Source organism: Mauremys mutica, chromosome 1 (assembly GCF_020497125.1).
Source record: "Mauremys mutica isolate MM-2020 ecotype Southern chromosome 1, ASM2049712v1, whole genome shotgun sequence".
Lineage (NCBI taxonomy): Eukaryota > Metazoa > Chordata > Testudines > Geoemydidae > Mauremys > Mauremys mutica.
In genome coordinates, this window is record NC_059072.1 from 145,281,369 (window position 1) to 145,296,590 (window position 15,222).

Below are 15,222 nucleotides of genomic sequence, written 5' to 3' on the forward strand. Positions count from 1 at the left end.
TCCAGCACATGATCCTCCCCTTGTACAAGAAGAGGTTTAGCCCTGAAGCCCGTTTGTAGCAGTAGCGTGTGGATCAAGCCATAGGACACAGAGCAAGGGGGGAGGACTAATTCTTAAAATAAACTTGAAAAAGTTTGAAAGGCCGTATCTTCAGTGATGCAATGACGGATAATAACGACGTATTTCCAGGTATATCTTCATGTATTTCATTAACAGCCGTGTGCAAATGCGATTTAATTAACGTGCAGTCTCTCCTCCCTATTCTACAGGTGAGATGGTGCTGCCTAGAATGATGGAAGCTTCTCCCTGTGACATCACAATGCCCAATTTGCTACATCGTTGTTTGTATTCCATGACCAGCTGTATCTCTGCAGCCTGGGAAACTGACACAAGGAGAATTCAAAGCAGCACCGAAGAACCTCAGCTCGTTTCAGAATTTGCTGTGAACCCCTATCTCTGATATCAGGGGCTTTGGAAGGCACCTTTAATAGATATAAATATATTTTATAATAAGAAACAACAGCATCAAAAAGAGAAACTTGAGACATCAAAAAAAGACCAACAACATGAAGTTCCAGTACAAAGAAGATCATCCTTTTGAATACAGAAAAAAGGAAGGGGAGAAAATCAGAAAGAAATATCCAGACAGGGTCCCTGTGAGTGGAATATATAATTGTGTCTTCATATAGTGTACTGGTGGCCCTGGGCTTGCCTTGCAGTGCTGCTTATATTTTACAAACAATTTGTGTGTCCTTGGTTTTATCAAATGTTCTGTGGTTTATTTTTTTTAAGGAGGAGGGGCAGGGAAGAGGAATTAGGGTTGTTATTATTAGTATATTTTAATGTTCTGATCTGTTTGAAATCTGCTGTCTATTTCCTGATCTGTGTTTATATACCTGTTTCTATTTATTATATTGTTATATACCAAGAACAATACCATTTGATTTGATATGTAAATAGGTGATGGGGTGTATCTCTCTGGCCCCTTCCCTCCATGATCTGCAGCAATTTAGCAGGGAAAAATGCTGCTAATCTTTTTTTATGACAGTCTGTGTTCATGTTGTTGCAGGGTGGAGAGGGAAGTTAACCATTTATTTACAAAATGGTGGAAAACAATATGTGAGTTAATCATATAACCTTCATGGAAAACTGGAGGGTCTGTATGATGTCATCAGAGATCTTCCTTTCATTTTATTTTTTGTTTTATTTTCTTTTGGCCTGTCTTTTCAATACAACCTTGCTATGTTCTTGTCCTTGCATACAAGAGAAGATTAATAGCAACCACTCAATCTTTTGACCTCTCATTTAATCTCTTTGTGGAAAAAACACATCACATAGAAAACAAGGTCATGTTCTCCCAGCCTAGCTGTGCTTCCTCGTCCAGAAGTCCCTTTGGAGTGCTTATGGAAAACTTCTGTCTTTATGATAATAATTAAGAAAGGGAAATGGCAGACTAAACTCATTACATTTCTGCAGTCCCTTTTTATTAAATATTTTCAAAATGTTCTTTCTTTCCATCCCCATTGGAGATGTCTGTCCCAGATTTACCGTTCAGGGGCTACCTTCCAAAATAGTCTAGAATCCCCTGTGGATGCAAGGGGAAAGAAAAACCTTGGCACACATTTTTGCTGCAATTCAGCACCATTTTCTTCCTTAGGAGAGGCCCCATGATTGGACTTGCAAGAGTTTATGCAAGTCAGAATTGAGGTAGTGCAGTGGCAGAGGTGTATGTGGACCACAGGCCTGGAGCAGTAGTTGTTGCTAGTCAGAAATGAGGTGCAGAGCCGTAGGCCTGGGATAATAGAGGGTGCCACAGGTCAAGAGTGAGGTCAGGATCTGTGGTGGAGTCTGAGGGACTAGTGTAGCAGGCTGTGCTGTGGGTAATGATGGATAAGTACTGCAAAAGCTATGTGGGGGCCCGAACAGGAATAGCAAGGGGTGAGGCAAGTCAGGATTGAGATGCACTGGTTGATCTGTGTGGGGAGGCCAGGACTAAAATAGCTGGGGGTTAGAGTGAACTGAAGAAGAAACTCTGTGTGCAGAGTTCTAGGACTGGCACAGCAGGAGGAAGTCCATCTGGCCACAGTGGAAAATACCTTCCTCAAAATCATTGACAGAGCTGTGTAGTGAGTGGATAATTGAAGGCACCGGCCAAGCATCTTTGAATCATTTCTGTGTCTGCCTTTCCTAACAGCTGGATCCCTGATGATGATGTCCCTTCAGCTGCTAACTCTGCAGTGCACCCGGTACATCTTAGCATTTTAGCTGAGACAAGCGTATTGGCGCCCTCCCACGCTACAGCAAACACCACTCAGTGACAATCAGGAGATAATCTGCATTTGCCCTTTGGTTTTTCCTTTACCAAATGTCTCTCCATCTTTTTGCAGACAGATTCTCAAACCTTTGGGATCAGAATCACAGCTGAGGGTGAGGGGTGGAGATAAAGTTCCATGGACAGTTTGGCTGGAGTATGGCTATTTTGTAAAGGTTTCAGGTCCATGAGAATGGACACTTGGTAAATTTATTGTTCAGACAAATTGAATAGCTGTTGAAGCCAATCAACCAAACAGCCCCATCTCATTCCTATCTCCATGTAAATTGTAGTCTTTGTTAAACTCTATTGGATCTCAACACTTCCTAGGATTTAGTAATCCCAGTACCATCTTTTCTTCCTCTCAAGTCCCACGCTTCTTGTGACCTCTCCTTTCTTCCCCATCAAGATAAAAATCATGCTGGGATTCACCCTCTTTACCAAGAAGGTGATCTCACTGCTGTTTTCACAAGGTTCTCCTTGTCAATGCCTTGGGAAATGGAATGGAAGAAGGAAAAGTGCAACCCCAACCCCACAGTCATTCACTCCTTTAGTCTTCCCCCCCCCCCAACTCTCCCCCCACCCCAGAAACACACTACACAGTTACATGCAGCAGCTCCAGGAGGTGGCCAAGTGGTTAAGGCAATGGACTGCTAAACCACCATTCTTCACATGCGGAATACACAAGACCCCCAAACTATCCCCCATTCACAACATCCTCCCTATATCAACAGATTTACAATATCCTTTATATATATAACACAAACACACACACGCTATCCCAAATCCACAAACACACCCCACTCACCATACACATATGCAGTATCTTGGGAGAGTCTAGTCTCCAAACTTACAGAGATGCTAGGACCCACATTTTGAAAACCAGCCTGTGATTTCATGTACCAACATTAAGTGTGTCAGGCTGGATTTTGTTCACAACTGCTGGGGCTCTGCAACTCCCATTGATGTCAGCTGGTGCAGTGAGAGCTTAGCACCTCAGCAAATCAGGCTGCAGGTGTTTCACGGTGGGTACTCAAAAATAGACACTGTTTTTGAAAATTTGGGCCTAGTTTTTTCTTGCCCTGACATGCTATGGGCAAGCACAGAAAATTCCGCCTCTTATTCTAAGAAAATGAGTCCAGATGGCGTTGGGTGAATGATTGGTCACATCTTGAAACTATGTGGCCAATCTCTACTAGTCATGCTCAAAGTAAAATATGAAATCGCTTACCTCCATGTTTCTCCAGAGAATCAGGTAGTGCCAGGAAAATTTCTATCCAACTTCTGAATGGCTTCCCAGGCTCAGCAAAAAATTTCTAATGGAACGTTAAGTTTTCATGGAAGCTGCTCAAACCACCACATCTCTCTGTACTTATTGATTTGGGGTTAAATATTTGTCCAGTTGTACCTGTAAATATTGCTTCCATAGTTCTGGACCTATTTGTCTGTTTGACTCTATATCTACTACTCTCTATATTCTTTTACGCAACATATAGAGGTAATTAGCTTGTGGAACTCATTTCCACAAAATATTATGATGGCCAAGAGCTTAGTAGGATTTAAAAAGTGGTTTATACATTTATGTGAATAATTAGAACATCCACAGTTACATTAGGTCAGATAAAATAATTATAAGGAATGTAAACCTTCATGTTTGCTCTCTCATATCTATGGATATATATCTATATCTATATATAAGCTAACCACTCAGTAATTGGGGTTAGGAAGAAATTTCCTGTGTGGGTTAGCTATTCTTTTATGGGGTTTCTTGTGCTTTTCTCTGAAGCATGTGATAATGGCTACTGTTGGAGGCAAGATATGGAACTACTTGGACCATTAGTCTGATCTGATTTTGCAGTTCTTGTGGTCCAACCTTGCAACTGTTCCTCGCTTCTCTACTTTACTCTTTGACACTTACTATTCCATTCCTTAGCTCCCCCTCACAGCTCTGCCACTGCCCGTCAATCCTGTTCTGCAGCCCCCTGGTTTTTTGAGTGTTGGTCCTCCAGCAGAGCTTGAGAGAATTTCCATGGTCCTGTAAGAACCATCTCCCTAAAGGAACCACTTATTTTTTCAGTGATACTTTTTGGTCCACTCTCTTTGGTGATTCTCACATCCTATTTCTCCCTCTCCAGGTTATTGTGGAGAAGGCACCCAAAGCAAGAGTACCAGACCTGGACAAGAGGAAGTACCTTGTGCCTTCTGATCTCACAGGTAACAAACCCTGACTCCTTTCTTCCTGCATTCCAGTGAGGAAGTAATCAGGAATTCTTTGCACTGATATCATCATAATGAGAATGTGCTTTGCCGGGAGGATGGGAGACCCAAATCAGCGGTGTGTCTAGTGGTTGGAACCAGGGAACTAGGAATAAGGACTCCTGGATTCTAGTTTCAGTTCTGCTGTGGACTTGCCATATGACCTTGGACAAGCCACTTAACCTCTCTTTAACTTAATTTCCTCTCTGTACTTATTGCACAAATCTATCTCACAAGGGGGATTGTGGAGCTTAATTAGTGTTTGTAAAGTACTTTGAGCTCTTTTGATGAATGGCTCTGTCTATTACACTGTATTCTAATGACCTAGGTACTGTGTGTGTGTCACCACTGCCTTTTATTGTAATGGGAATGATTTAGCTGTGTATCATAGCCCTCAATACAGCTAATAGCCAGTGGCCATTCTCCTTTAGCTCAAGTGGTTAGCGTCTACATCTTTGAAGCAGGAGGATGTGAATTCGTAAATACTCCCATCATAAAATACTCCCATCTAAGTGGCCATAGTATGTAGTGCAGTGACAGTCATGAAGTTCCACTTCCAAATGGCCCAGGGTTTGTCACTGTATGATTAAATCTGATTTTATTTGGGGACATGAACAAAGGAAACATTTATAAAAATTAATTAAAGGAAATACATTTTTCCTGTAGTATATAATTAACTGCAGAACTTGTTCCCATGGAATAGGGTTCAGGCAAATACTTAGTGAGGATAGAGTGTGTTTTATGAATGAGAATAGCATCTGCAGTGACAATCGCTAAAGTAAAATTTACAAGGGGCTACAAGCTTCAGGATTTAAAGTGTCTGCTGATCATATGCTGGTTAGAAATCCTTGTGTCTCCCTTCACTAAAGCACTGCATGCTAGAATGAAGTGGAGGCGCTGTCGGAGACTTGATATGGGACTAGAGTGTCCAGTGGTCTGAATCAATATGGTAGAAAATGAGATAATGGTATAATCAGGACATTGACCAGCTCTGGTAGACAGGTGATGGGACTTTGGACAGAGTGGTAGGTGGTGACCCTTAAGTTCCTGTTTTCTTTCCTGCATTGCCCATTTTTTCCTAGTCTTTACATAACACTTGTGGTCTCTTACAGTGAAACTGAGAGTGACATAGCCCAAAATCAAATCCCAGGTCCCAGTGCATTTGTATTTTGGTGGAGAGGGTCAGAGTTCCAGCCTAGATCCAAATTTCATTTCAGACCTTTGTGTCTTTAACAGGTTGAACCAAAATCCCAAACTCAAATGACCGTGAACTTTGGGAAAGTTCAGGTGTAGATCTGAACTTCGCACTGGAGAGCCAATCTCTAGAATGAACTAGTCACTCTTGTGAATACCATATCATTGTTTAGGGTTTATTCTTGCAAAGGTATCGAACAGACTGTGGGGACGGAGCACATTTCAGGGCAAAAAGGTGTTGGGAACCTTAGAAGTGCAACTGGCTAATAAATTGCCCTTTCTCCTCTGCAGATGTACTGCAGGTCTCCACACAATCCCACCACATTTTGTGTGATCACCTCATTTTAAGAGATGTCTGGGACTGGAATAGCAAGGGGGCTTGTGGTACAGGACTGAGGGGCACAGGACTAAAATAGCAAAGGGCTGCAGGGCAGCACTGAGGGTAGCTGATAGAGCTGGGATTTAGGGCCAGAAGAGCAGGAGATACACAAATCAATGTCCGGTTGCATTTGCAGAAGTTTGTGTGTATCAAGCATTCTCTTGACTTTCGCTCTGTGATCCCTGTATCAATCACGTTCCACCCTCCACTGTTTCTCTTCCCTTCCTGTCCCTCTTCAGTTGGCCAGTTCTACTTCTTAATCCGAAAGCGGATCCACTTGAGGCCAGAGGATGCCCTATTCTTCTTTGTCAATAACACCATCCCTCCCACCAGTGCTACCATGGGCCAGCTGTATGAGGTAAGCCCAGCCCATATCCTTGTTATATTGCTGTAGTGGTTGAACAACTTATACCCTTGAATATTTTACACATGAGAACTCCTCACTCAGTTAGAGCTAAGCACTGCATGCCTGATGATTCCTACTTGACACTAGCTCCTCCTTGAATGGAACCCTCCACTCTCGCTTGATTTCCATCAGCCCTCTTTGGAACGTTGCATTCTATGGTTAGACCAAGGGGCATGGGGAATTTGCAGAGGAAACAGGAATTTTAATAGTTCATTTAATGCTTAATTTATTTTGCTTTCCTAATGTAAGGGTGTTAGATTAGGAGTCTCAGAGATTCCCAGCAGGTCTGCATTTTTGTGATACAATGCAGTCTCCCTCCCATTCCTTCCAAGATAGATCCTGAGAGGAAATGTTGGTCTAGTGATTAGAGCACAGGACTGGGAGTCAGGCCTCCCCTGTTCTATTCAGTGATGGGCTGCTAACAATTTAATAAGGCTTCCACACATATATTTGGCTTTTGCCTGCGCTAAGCTCCATTTCCCAGTGGGTGTGTTTGTTCATAGCTCAGATGAGTGACTGGAAAACCTATTCATTTGCTTTCCTGTTTAAACAAAGACATTTTCTCTTAGCCAGGAAGAGGAACCACGCCAGTGGGCAAACAAATATAAAAAGTGCATATGCTGAAAAATACACTGAGTTTGATAGCACACTGCAGGGACCAGCATGCATAATTTGAAATCTGTATATGAAGACCTTATAGGGGGTCTGAGGATCACCTTCCAGTGATCACTTTTTGAGAACACCTGATCATTGGTGCCATCTGGTCCATTCTAGAGGCAAATAATTTGCCCTTTGGAAAAACTTTTATGAGCCCAAGGAACATTATCTCTGGTTGGGCTGCTTTATAGCTTTCTGAGATGGGGTGACTCCATCAAACGCAGGAGAATCTCCTCAATCTTCCCTTCACTGTAATAATGACATTTTAAAAAGGGCTTCCTCAGACTGTCCTGGGTACAGTCATTATCCATCAGTAACCCTGGATGGATTTTTTTTTTAATGAAGGTGTTAGAAGATAAAGACACCAAGGCTCATTTTCAAACTAGACACTTAAGAAGAAGATAGGTCTAGTGGTAAGAGCTTAGCATTGAGGCTGGAGAGATCTGGGGTCTATCCCTGTTTTAGCTGCAGGTTTGTGTGTGAATTTAGGCAGATCCCTTAATCTCACTGTGTCTCAGCTTTCCTATCTGTAAAATGGGGTTAATAGATGAGCTCTCAAGGTCTCTTCCAGCTTTGCATTTCTATGATTCTAAATCTGGCCCCTTGCTCTGAGGAAGGGCAAAGTAAATCTACAACATCCCTAACAGGCATTTGTCCAACCTGTTCTTAAAACCCTCCAATGATGGGGATTCCACAGCCTCCCTTGGAAGCCTATTACAGAGCTTAACTACTCTGATAGTTAGGAAAATTTTCTAATATCCAACCGAAATCTCCCTGGCTGCAGACTTAGTCCATTACTTCTTGTCCTACCGTCAGAGGACATGGAGAACAATTGCTTACGCACCTTGTGTTCTAAACACTGGTGACTTTCAAGGTTTGTAAATTGCTGGGGTACTATGTATTTAACACCTCTCAGCTTTCTTTTCACAACCTAAGGGCCTGATGCTGAATGCCGTTTCACAACTTGCAACTCTCAGGATCAGGACCCTGAAACCTAGGGCCAGGCTGCTAACATCAACACTCCAATTTGAAAAAAAGTACAGTAGTGAGTCTTGGAGAATGGGTCAGCTGACTCAGGCCCATCGGGCTCAGGCTGCAGGGCTATAAAATTGCAGTGTAGACACTTGGACTCAGGCTGGAGCCCGGGCTCCAAAACCTGGTGACAGGGAATGGATCTCAGAGCCCAGCCTCCAGCCAGAGTGGGAATGCCTACTCTGCTATTTTTAGCCCCAGAGCACAAGCCCTGTGACCCTGAGTCAGTTGACCTGGACTCTGAGGCTCACTGCTGTGGGGTTTGTTTTGTTTTGTTTTTCTTTTCCAGTGTAGATCTAGTGCCACATTCCTCCAACTCCCTTCCCACAACCTCTCAATGGCATGCAAATGGAAGGATCCATTTCTATTATTTCACAAGCATTTGGGGCAAAACCATTTCTCTGTGTGGACCAGAAACATGCACAAAGGAACCTTGTTGTTCTGTACTCAGCCATATCCAGGGTGCTCTGTGGAGGAAGGAAATAAGGCCCTGGGGGGGAGAGAGCGAGATCGTGACAGAGAAATGCTCTTTCCTTTTGCTGTCACAGTGGACCGTGGTTGGGGATGTTCCCAGATGGTGAGTGTGTCTCATCCTCTCTTCCTTTCTCCCCTCCCACTCCCAGGATAACCACGAGGAGGACTATTTTCTCTATGTGGCCTACAGTGATGAGAGTGTCTACGGCAAGTGAGCGCTGGTCTCCGGGCGCACAGGCATAACGGACTGACAGGAATGGTGGGTGGGAGGGGGGATCCACGGCGGAGAGGAGGAAGATTGAGGAGAGAGAACTGGAAAAGAACTACATACACAATGTCATCATTTTCACACATCTGATTATTATTATTACTATTATTGTTACTTTTACAGCGGGGTGGAGGGAGGAGGGAGGAGACGTGGCTCATTGGAGTAATCTGACTGGCTGACAGAAAGTTCTGAGCTGTGTGACTGGGAGGTTCCCCTTGTAGCATTCTGCCCCCTGCCATGCGTGGGAATCCTGTTAGCTAGTAACAGGGCCTTGGTAAGCAAGCCAAACTCGCACACCTTCCAGGTAGCAGTGGGGGAGGGAGGGAAGGGTTGCTGGGTGACAGTAATGTGTGTGCACATTCTCTGGACCTGGGAGTGAGTATACTGTACTGTCCCTCTCATGCTTACCTTCACCATCTATCATGGGTGTTCAAGTGTGCCATGTGCTTTGGTGCTCTGTGTGCCCATATGAAGTCCCTATGCTGGGCATTCTAGTTGGTGCCCACAAATAGTTCCCCTACTTCTCTGTTAACCTTTCCTTCACCAAGGGTTGGGAATTACCCAGGCTGATATGAGGGAGGTGGGGTGTGGTTTTTTTTGTTTTTGTTTTTTAAACTGCATTCAAGTGCTGGACCAGACATGTTGAGAACAACTTATTCTGCCCCTTCCATTGCAGCCCAGCCTGGTACATAAACCCTTTGGATTTAGTCTTCCCCTCCATGTCTCATCTATAGATCTTGCATGTTCTTTAAGAGCAGAATATTTCATGGCCCTGCACCCATTCTGACCTGGAATCCCGTTGTTTGGCAATACTTCCACACTGTGGCCAAGTAGTGGTATTTATTTGGGGGGGTGGGTAGTTTGAACATCATCAGGACAGATACTTTAGATATATGTATTTTTTTTCTGAGCCAGTATTGTCCTTACAGAGGTACCGAGAGATCCCATCCCATGCAGGACTTAAGCTGTGAGCTTTTGAGTTGCACAAACAGAGGATGTTCCTGGAACTGCCATCAGTTAAATCGGGAGGGGCTGGGGGGAGGGAAGGAGTTGAATTTTGAGGAACCTTTATGTTGGAATTTGAGTAATAATAAAATAATTGAATTTAATTACTGTAAACATTCCTCTATTAATGGGGATTGGAGGGAGGGACCTAAAGGTGGGGAGAAGACAAGGAGGAGGGGAAGAACAGATGGACCCCAGATGAAGGTGGGGGACATATGATAAACACTATTTTCATAAGATGATTCTACCCCAACTCCCTAAATTTTCCTGGGGAGTGACAATGGGGACTGAAAGATCTGAGTTAGCACTTCACTGGAGCAGAGAAATAAACAAGCAGCTAACCTCTGGTGACGTGTGTGTGAAATTTGTCCTATGATTTCTCTGTCTAACTTTTTGAACAGTTGTTCCACTAAAATGCATAGGAATAGAAGAGCATGTTGTGGATCAGGATTGAGGGGCATTGGCAGAGCGGTTTGGGAAGCCCAGGACTGGAAAAGCAGGGCGGGCTGCAGGACAGGATTGAGGGGCATTGGCAGGAGGTTCTGCAGTGAGGACTGAGATGCACTGCTTTAGAAAGGGGAACAAGAGGAGAAACATATAGAGAAGCGTTCTCTATTTGCATCCTGAATTCAGGTTTGCTCTTCTGTTGCACGCCTCATGGGATAGTCCTCCTGGGATGATCTCACACTCAAAATACCATTATAGATCACTTGGGTGTTGCCTAGAATGCCATGACATAATTCTCCCTCAGCCCTCTTCTCTCCACTCCTCTCTGCTTATTGGGGATTTCCTTGTCCTTTGGGTGGAAATCCATGTTGGCCTTTCATTTCACAAGCTCTGAATGTTCTGAAGGTTAGAAAATCCCTTTGAATGAAGGCATGCTGGGGGCAGCGGCGGCCATTGCAGTTCTCTCCCCCCAGTCTTGTGCTTGCTCACACTTACCTCTACATGTGTGTTTGCTCTCACTCACGCATGCTCTTGCTCGTGCATGCCCAGGGGGAGACAGCTGCAACCTGGGGTGTTTGATTTTGTGTCCGTACCTCCCCCTAGCACCGTGATGTTTGTGGGAATAATTCAGGCCATTTGTTACATGTGGGGTTTTATGTTTGGGTTAGTTTTAGGTTATTTTAACTGGATTGTGGCATTTACCTCTGTTTTCGCTCTAGTCCAATATTGTAAAAGGCAATGATGGTCATTTTTTTTCTGTGTCGGTTATTCTAACCAGCTCCAGGTTCTTGTAAAATAAAGTTCATGTTGTATGGGCTAAATCAACCAATCAATAAAGACACATTTGAAAATCAGAGGATTGCTCTGGGCTGGATATTAAATGTAGTTGGCTGTAATACTTTTGTTTGTCACTTAAAATGGTACTGTCTCCCATTGGACAGGATATATCAGAGCTGCTCATTACTTCCCTTTCATAACACACCAGAGTTCCCTTCACATGTTAAATGTGCGTGTGTCAGACAGAGTGAGTGTATCCCGTCCCCTCTGGATGATACATATTGTATTTTTGTCTGTCTCCTTACCTAGTTGTTCACTATGACATAACTATGATTCATTAAGGGACTTAAGCGGTGTGTGAGGACTTTGTAGAGTGGTATGTGCTGGGCCATTCCCTACTACTTGAAGTGTAGTAAAAAAATCAAGCAGCAGTGCAGGGGAGCTCTCTGCAAATACACCACAGACTGGGATTTTGGGTAGGCTGAGTCGGAGGCTTCAGCCTTTCCAAAGAATGGTAGAGACAGTGGTGGGCTAGGGCCCACTCTTTGCCTTGCCATGCAAATATGGACCTGCAGTGATGGTAGGCCTGGGCCTCTCCCCTGCCTGCCAAGTGTATGGAGCAGTGGTGAGCCAGGAAGGGAGGAAGCCCAATGGAAGTTTGTAAGGCAATGGGATTGTGGGGCTCCTTGTTCATTATCACTCAATAACTGGATCAAACATGCTCAGTGGAGGGTGGTGAAGCACTGGAATGGATTATCTAGGGAAGTGGTGGAATCTCCATCGTTAGAGGTTTTTAAGGACCGGCTTGAGGGGCTGGGATGATTTAGTTGGGGTTGGTCCTGCTTTGAGCAGGGGGTTGGACTAGATGACCTCCTGGGGTCTCTTCCAGCCCTAATCTTCTTTGATTCTATGAGTTCACAAGTAAAAAGGTTATGTTTTAACTGCTGGCCCTGCACACAGCCTGGGATCTGAAAATGAAACTGGTCTGTTTCTATTTTGAACATCACCACTAATAAAGGCTCTCCCTGCCAAACTAGGGTCTTGGTGACACCTGTGCATGCACACAATCAGCAGTGGGTTTGCACAGATATAACTGATAAGAACTTAGTAAAAATTGTGTTGGTGATGCACAGGAAGGAATAGGCTCTTGGCCCCAGATCCTCAGGGGTATTTAGGCACCTAAATACCTCTGAGGATCAGGGTCTTGCCTCTGAGCTGTGCTGACTCTACAGGGTCAACAGGAATAGAGTTAAAAACTTATTTTGGTCACTAAGGTCTGCAGCTGTGACTGATACAGGCAACTGAGCTGCTGTGTAAGAAGGGGCCAATTTTATGTAATTTTCAGAGTGGAAACACAGACCAGTGTTAAGCTTTTGCCTTTTGTCCTGATGTCTTTTGAGACTGGAAATAATTCTCCTTCCATAATGTAAACAAAGGGCCCATCTATAACACAATGGTTGCTATTCTAGTGTCCCCTATCATGATTAAAACACAATTCCATCCTGTGGTCTAAATGGAATTTGATCATGACTCTGGACATAGAAAAGCTGCAGGGACAGTTAAAATAGGGTTAGATCCTCCTCACTCTGTTAGTTGGACTCATGTTCTCAACAGTGCATTTCTGAACTGTGTGGTAACTGGGTTCATGGCAAAGCTGTTTTTATGGACCCATATTTTGTCTACAAGCACACCGTATTTTTCTAACCAGCTTGCAACATTCTCCTCTGACATGGTTAAAACAGAAAAGGGGAAGGGTGTTGTGGTCTACACAGCATCTTATTTGCAGCATGATGATGTTTGTGTGTCTGTCGCTGTCCCACTTTCTCTTTGGATTAGTGCAATCTGGTCAAGGCCATAGCATAGATGTATCCAGACAGACAGACAGAAAGAAAAATGCACAATGGACACCTTTGAGAAACCTGATTTGCTTCATAAATATGCAAAATCTCATCCTGAGCATGGGTAATGGACTTACTAACTTTGGGAATACTTGTCTACCATGTCATGCCAATAGATTTATTGAAATTGGCTTTAGAGAGAGAAAGACCCAAAGGAAGCTGAGGACCCTTCTGGTTAAGAGAGGTTGGATAATTAACAAGCTGCCTTGGCTCATATATCTGCACCTGGGACCCTTTTCTCATGGGGTTGATGCTTCATTTCAAACAGACAAAGAGGTGGGCTAGCGGGGAAAGGCCAACATGGAGCCAGGGGAAATTAAAATTGTGTCAAGGCTGATGGCTGCTACCTCCCCACCTGGTCCCACTGTGAATGGAATCCTGTCAACACAGCAGCTTCTCAACTATGTTAAGGAAACTGACGGCATTCTAGTTTAAATACACTTAAAAAAAAGAAGACAATTGTGCATTTTGTGTACTGAGAAAAAGAAAAGGTTCTGACTCCTGAAAGGGTGCATCAGGTGTAAATCTCCCATGCATTCAGGTTGTGGTGGGACTGTAATAGTCCTTCCTCCCTGAATAAATCACAAACTAGGATGTCTTCTCTTTGATGGGGAGACACCTGCAGGACTGACACAGGTAAAGCATGAGTGAGTGTGAGGGATCATGGGATTGCAGCATCTTTCCCTGTGTTGCCAACTCTTGTGATTTTTATCCCAAGTCTCATGATATTTGATGTTTTCCTTTAAGCTTATGGAGTCCTGTTATTTCATAAGAGTTGCAGATTTCACGGAAAAGGTGAGTTTCTAGCCCTCATGACTTCAAAGAAAAGCTTGAAAATATGAAGTGACTGCACCTTATAAAGGCTCTGAAACCAGAAGGCAAATATTTATTATTTTTTTTAAATCTCATGTTTATTAAGACAGTCTTATGATTTCTTGTAGACCTGACTCATGACTTTTTAACTCTTTGAGGTTAGCAATACTGCCTGTCCAAGGAGTTTCAAAGCACATCTGGCTTCTGGAAACACTCAGGCATACTTAAGGGAATAAGTTAATTTAAGTTTTGCAGAACTGGCGATTTCCAGGTGAATGACCCCTAGAGAATGGGAGCCTGTTTCTCTCCCCACCATTGCACCTTGGATATGCTGCTTGGATAGTCATTTACAGCTGTGCAAAGTAGATGTAAAAATGCTACCACCAGTGTATGTGAATGAGTGGAGCATTCTGGTTTTATAGCATTTTACACATAAGAACAGCCATACTTGATCAGACCAAAGATCCATCTAGCCCAGTATGCTGTCTTCCAACAGAGGTCAATGCCAGGTGCTTCAAAGGGAATGAACAGAACAGGCAATCATCAAGTGATCCAACCCCTGTCATCCACTCTCAGCTTCTGGCAAACAGAAACTAGGGACACTCAACCCTACCCATCCTGGCTAACAGCCATTGTTGGACCTACTATCCTCCATGAACTTATCTAGTTCTTTTTTGAATTCTTTGTTTTGGCCTTCACAACATCCCCTGGCAATGAGTTCCACAGGTTGACTGTCCCTTGTGTGAAGAGCTACTTCCTTTTGTTTGGTTTAAACCTGCTGCCTATTAATTTCCTATGTTCCATGGGTGTAAATGACCATCCAAGGTATAGGCATCCGTAATCTGGAGATGGATGTATTACTACAACCAGAGAAGCTGAAGGGGGTTGGGCTATTGTATACAACAATTAATTGGCCTACCTTCCCTTTCTACCATAAGCCCTCCACAATATACTGGACAAGCATTCTCAACTTAAATGACTTTTCTGAAGCTGGAAAACTTGCCCTGTTCTGTACAGGCAGTCCCCATGCAGCTCAATTACCTCATGGTGAGAAATCATGCCTACTCCCCTAGGTAAGTGCTCCTACACTACCCTCCTTGATCTACTGCCCATACCCCCCTCTTAGGTTCAACCTGCCTTCCCACAGTTAGAGCACCCCTCCCCGCTGCTCTCCTCTGACATTGCTCGGCTCCATGGGGAAAGAGCCAGTCTTAGTGAAGACTAAGGTAGTGAAGACAGATTTCTGTGACCTGACAGGTGTAACTTTTGTAATATGTGACTGGGGCAAGGGCATGCAGATCAGTT

At 43.8% G+C, this 15,222-nt stretch overlaps 1 protein-coding gene across 1 annotated transcript; it reads left to right on the forward strand.

Annotated features, from left to right (window-relative positions):
• The first annotated feature begins 260 nt into the window (after positions 1 to 260).
• Positions 261 to 11,283, forward strand: GABARAPL1 (GABA type A receptor associated protein like 1). Its single transcript, XM_044998941.1, has 4 exons — positions 261 to 656; positions 4,447 to 4,525; positions 6,380 to 6,498; positions 8,859 to 11,283. The coding sequence occupies exons 1-4, from the start codon at positions 567 to 569 to the stop codon at positions 8,922 to 8,924; spliced, it is 354 nt and encodes a 117-aa protein (XP_044854876.1). The 5' UTR covers positions 261 to 566; the 3' UTR covers positions 8,925 to 11,283.
• Positions 11,284 to 15,222: the final 3,939 nt, after the last annotated feature.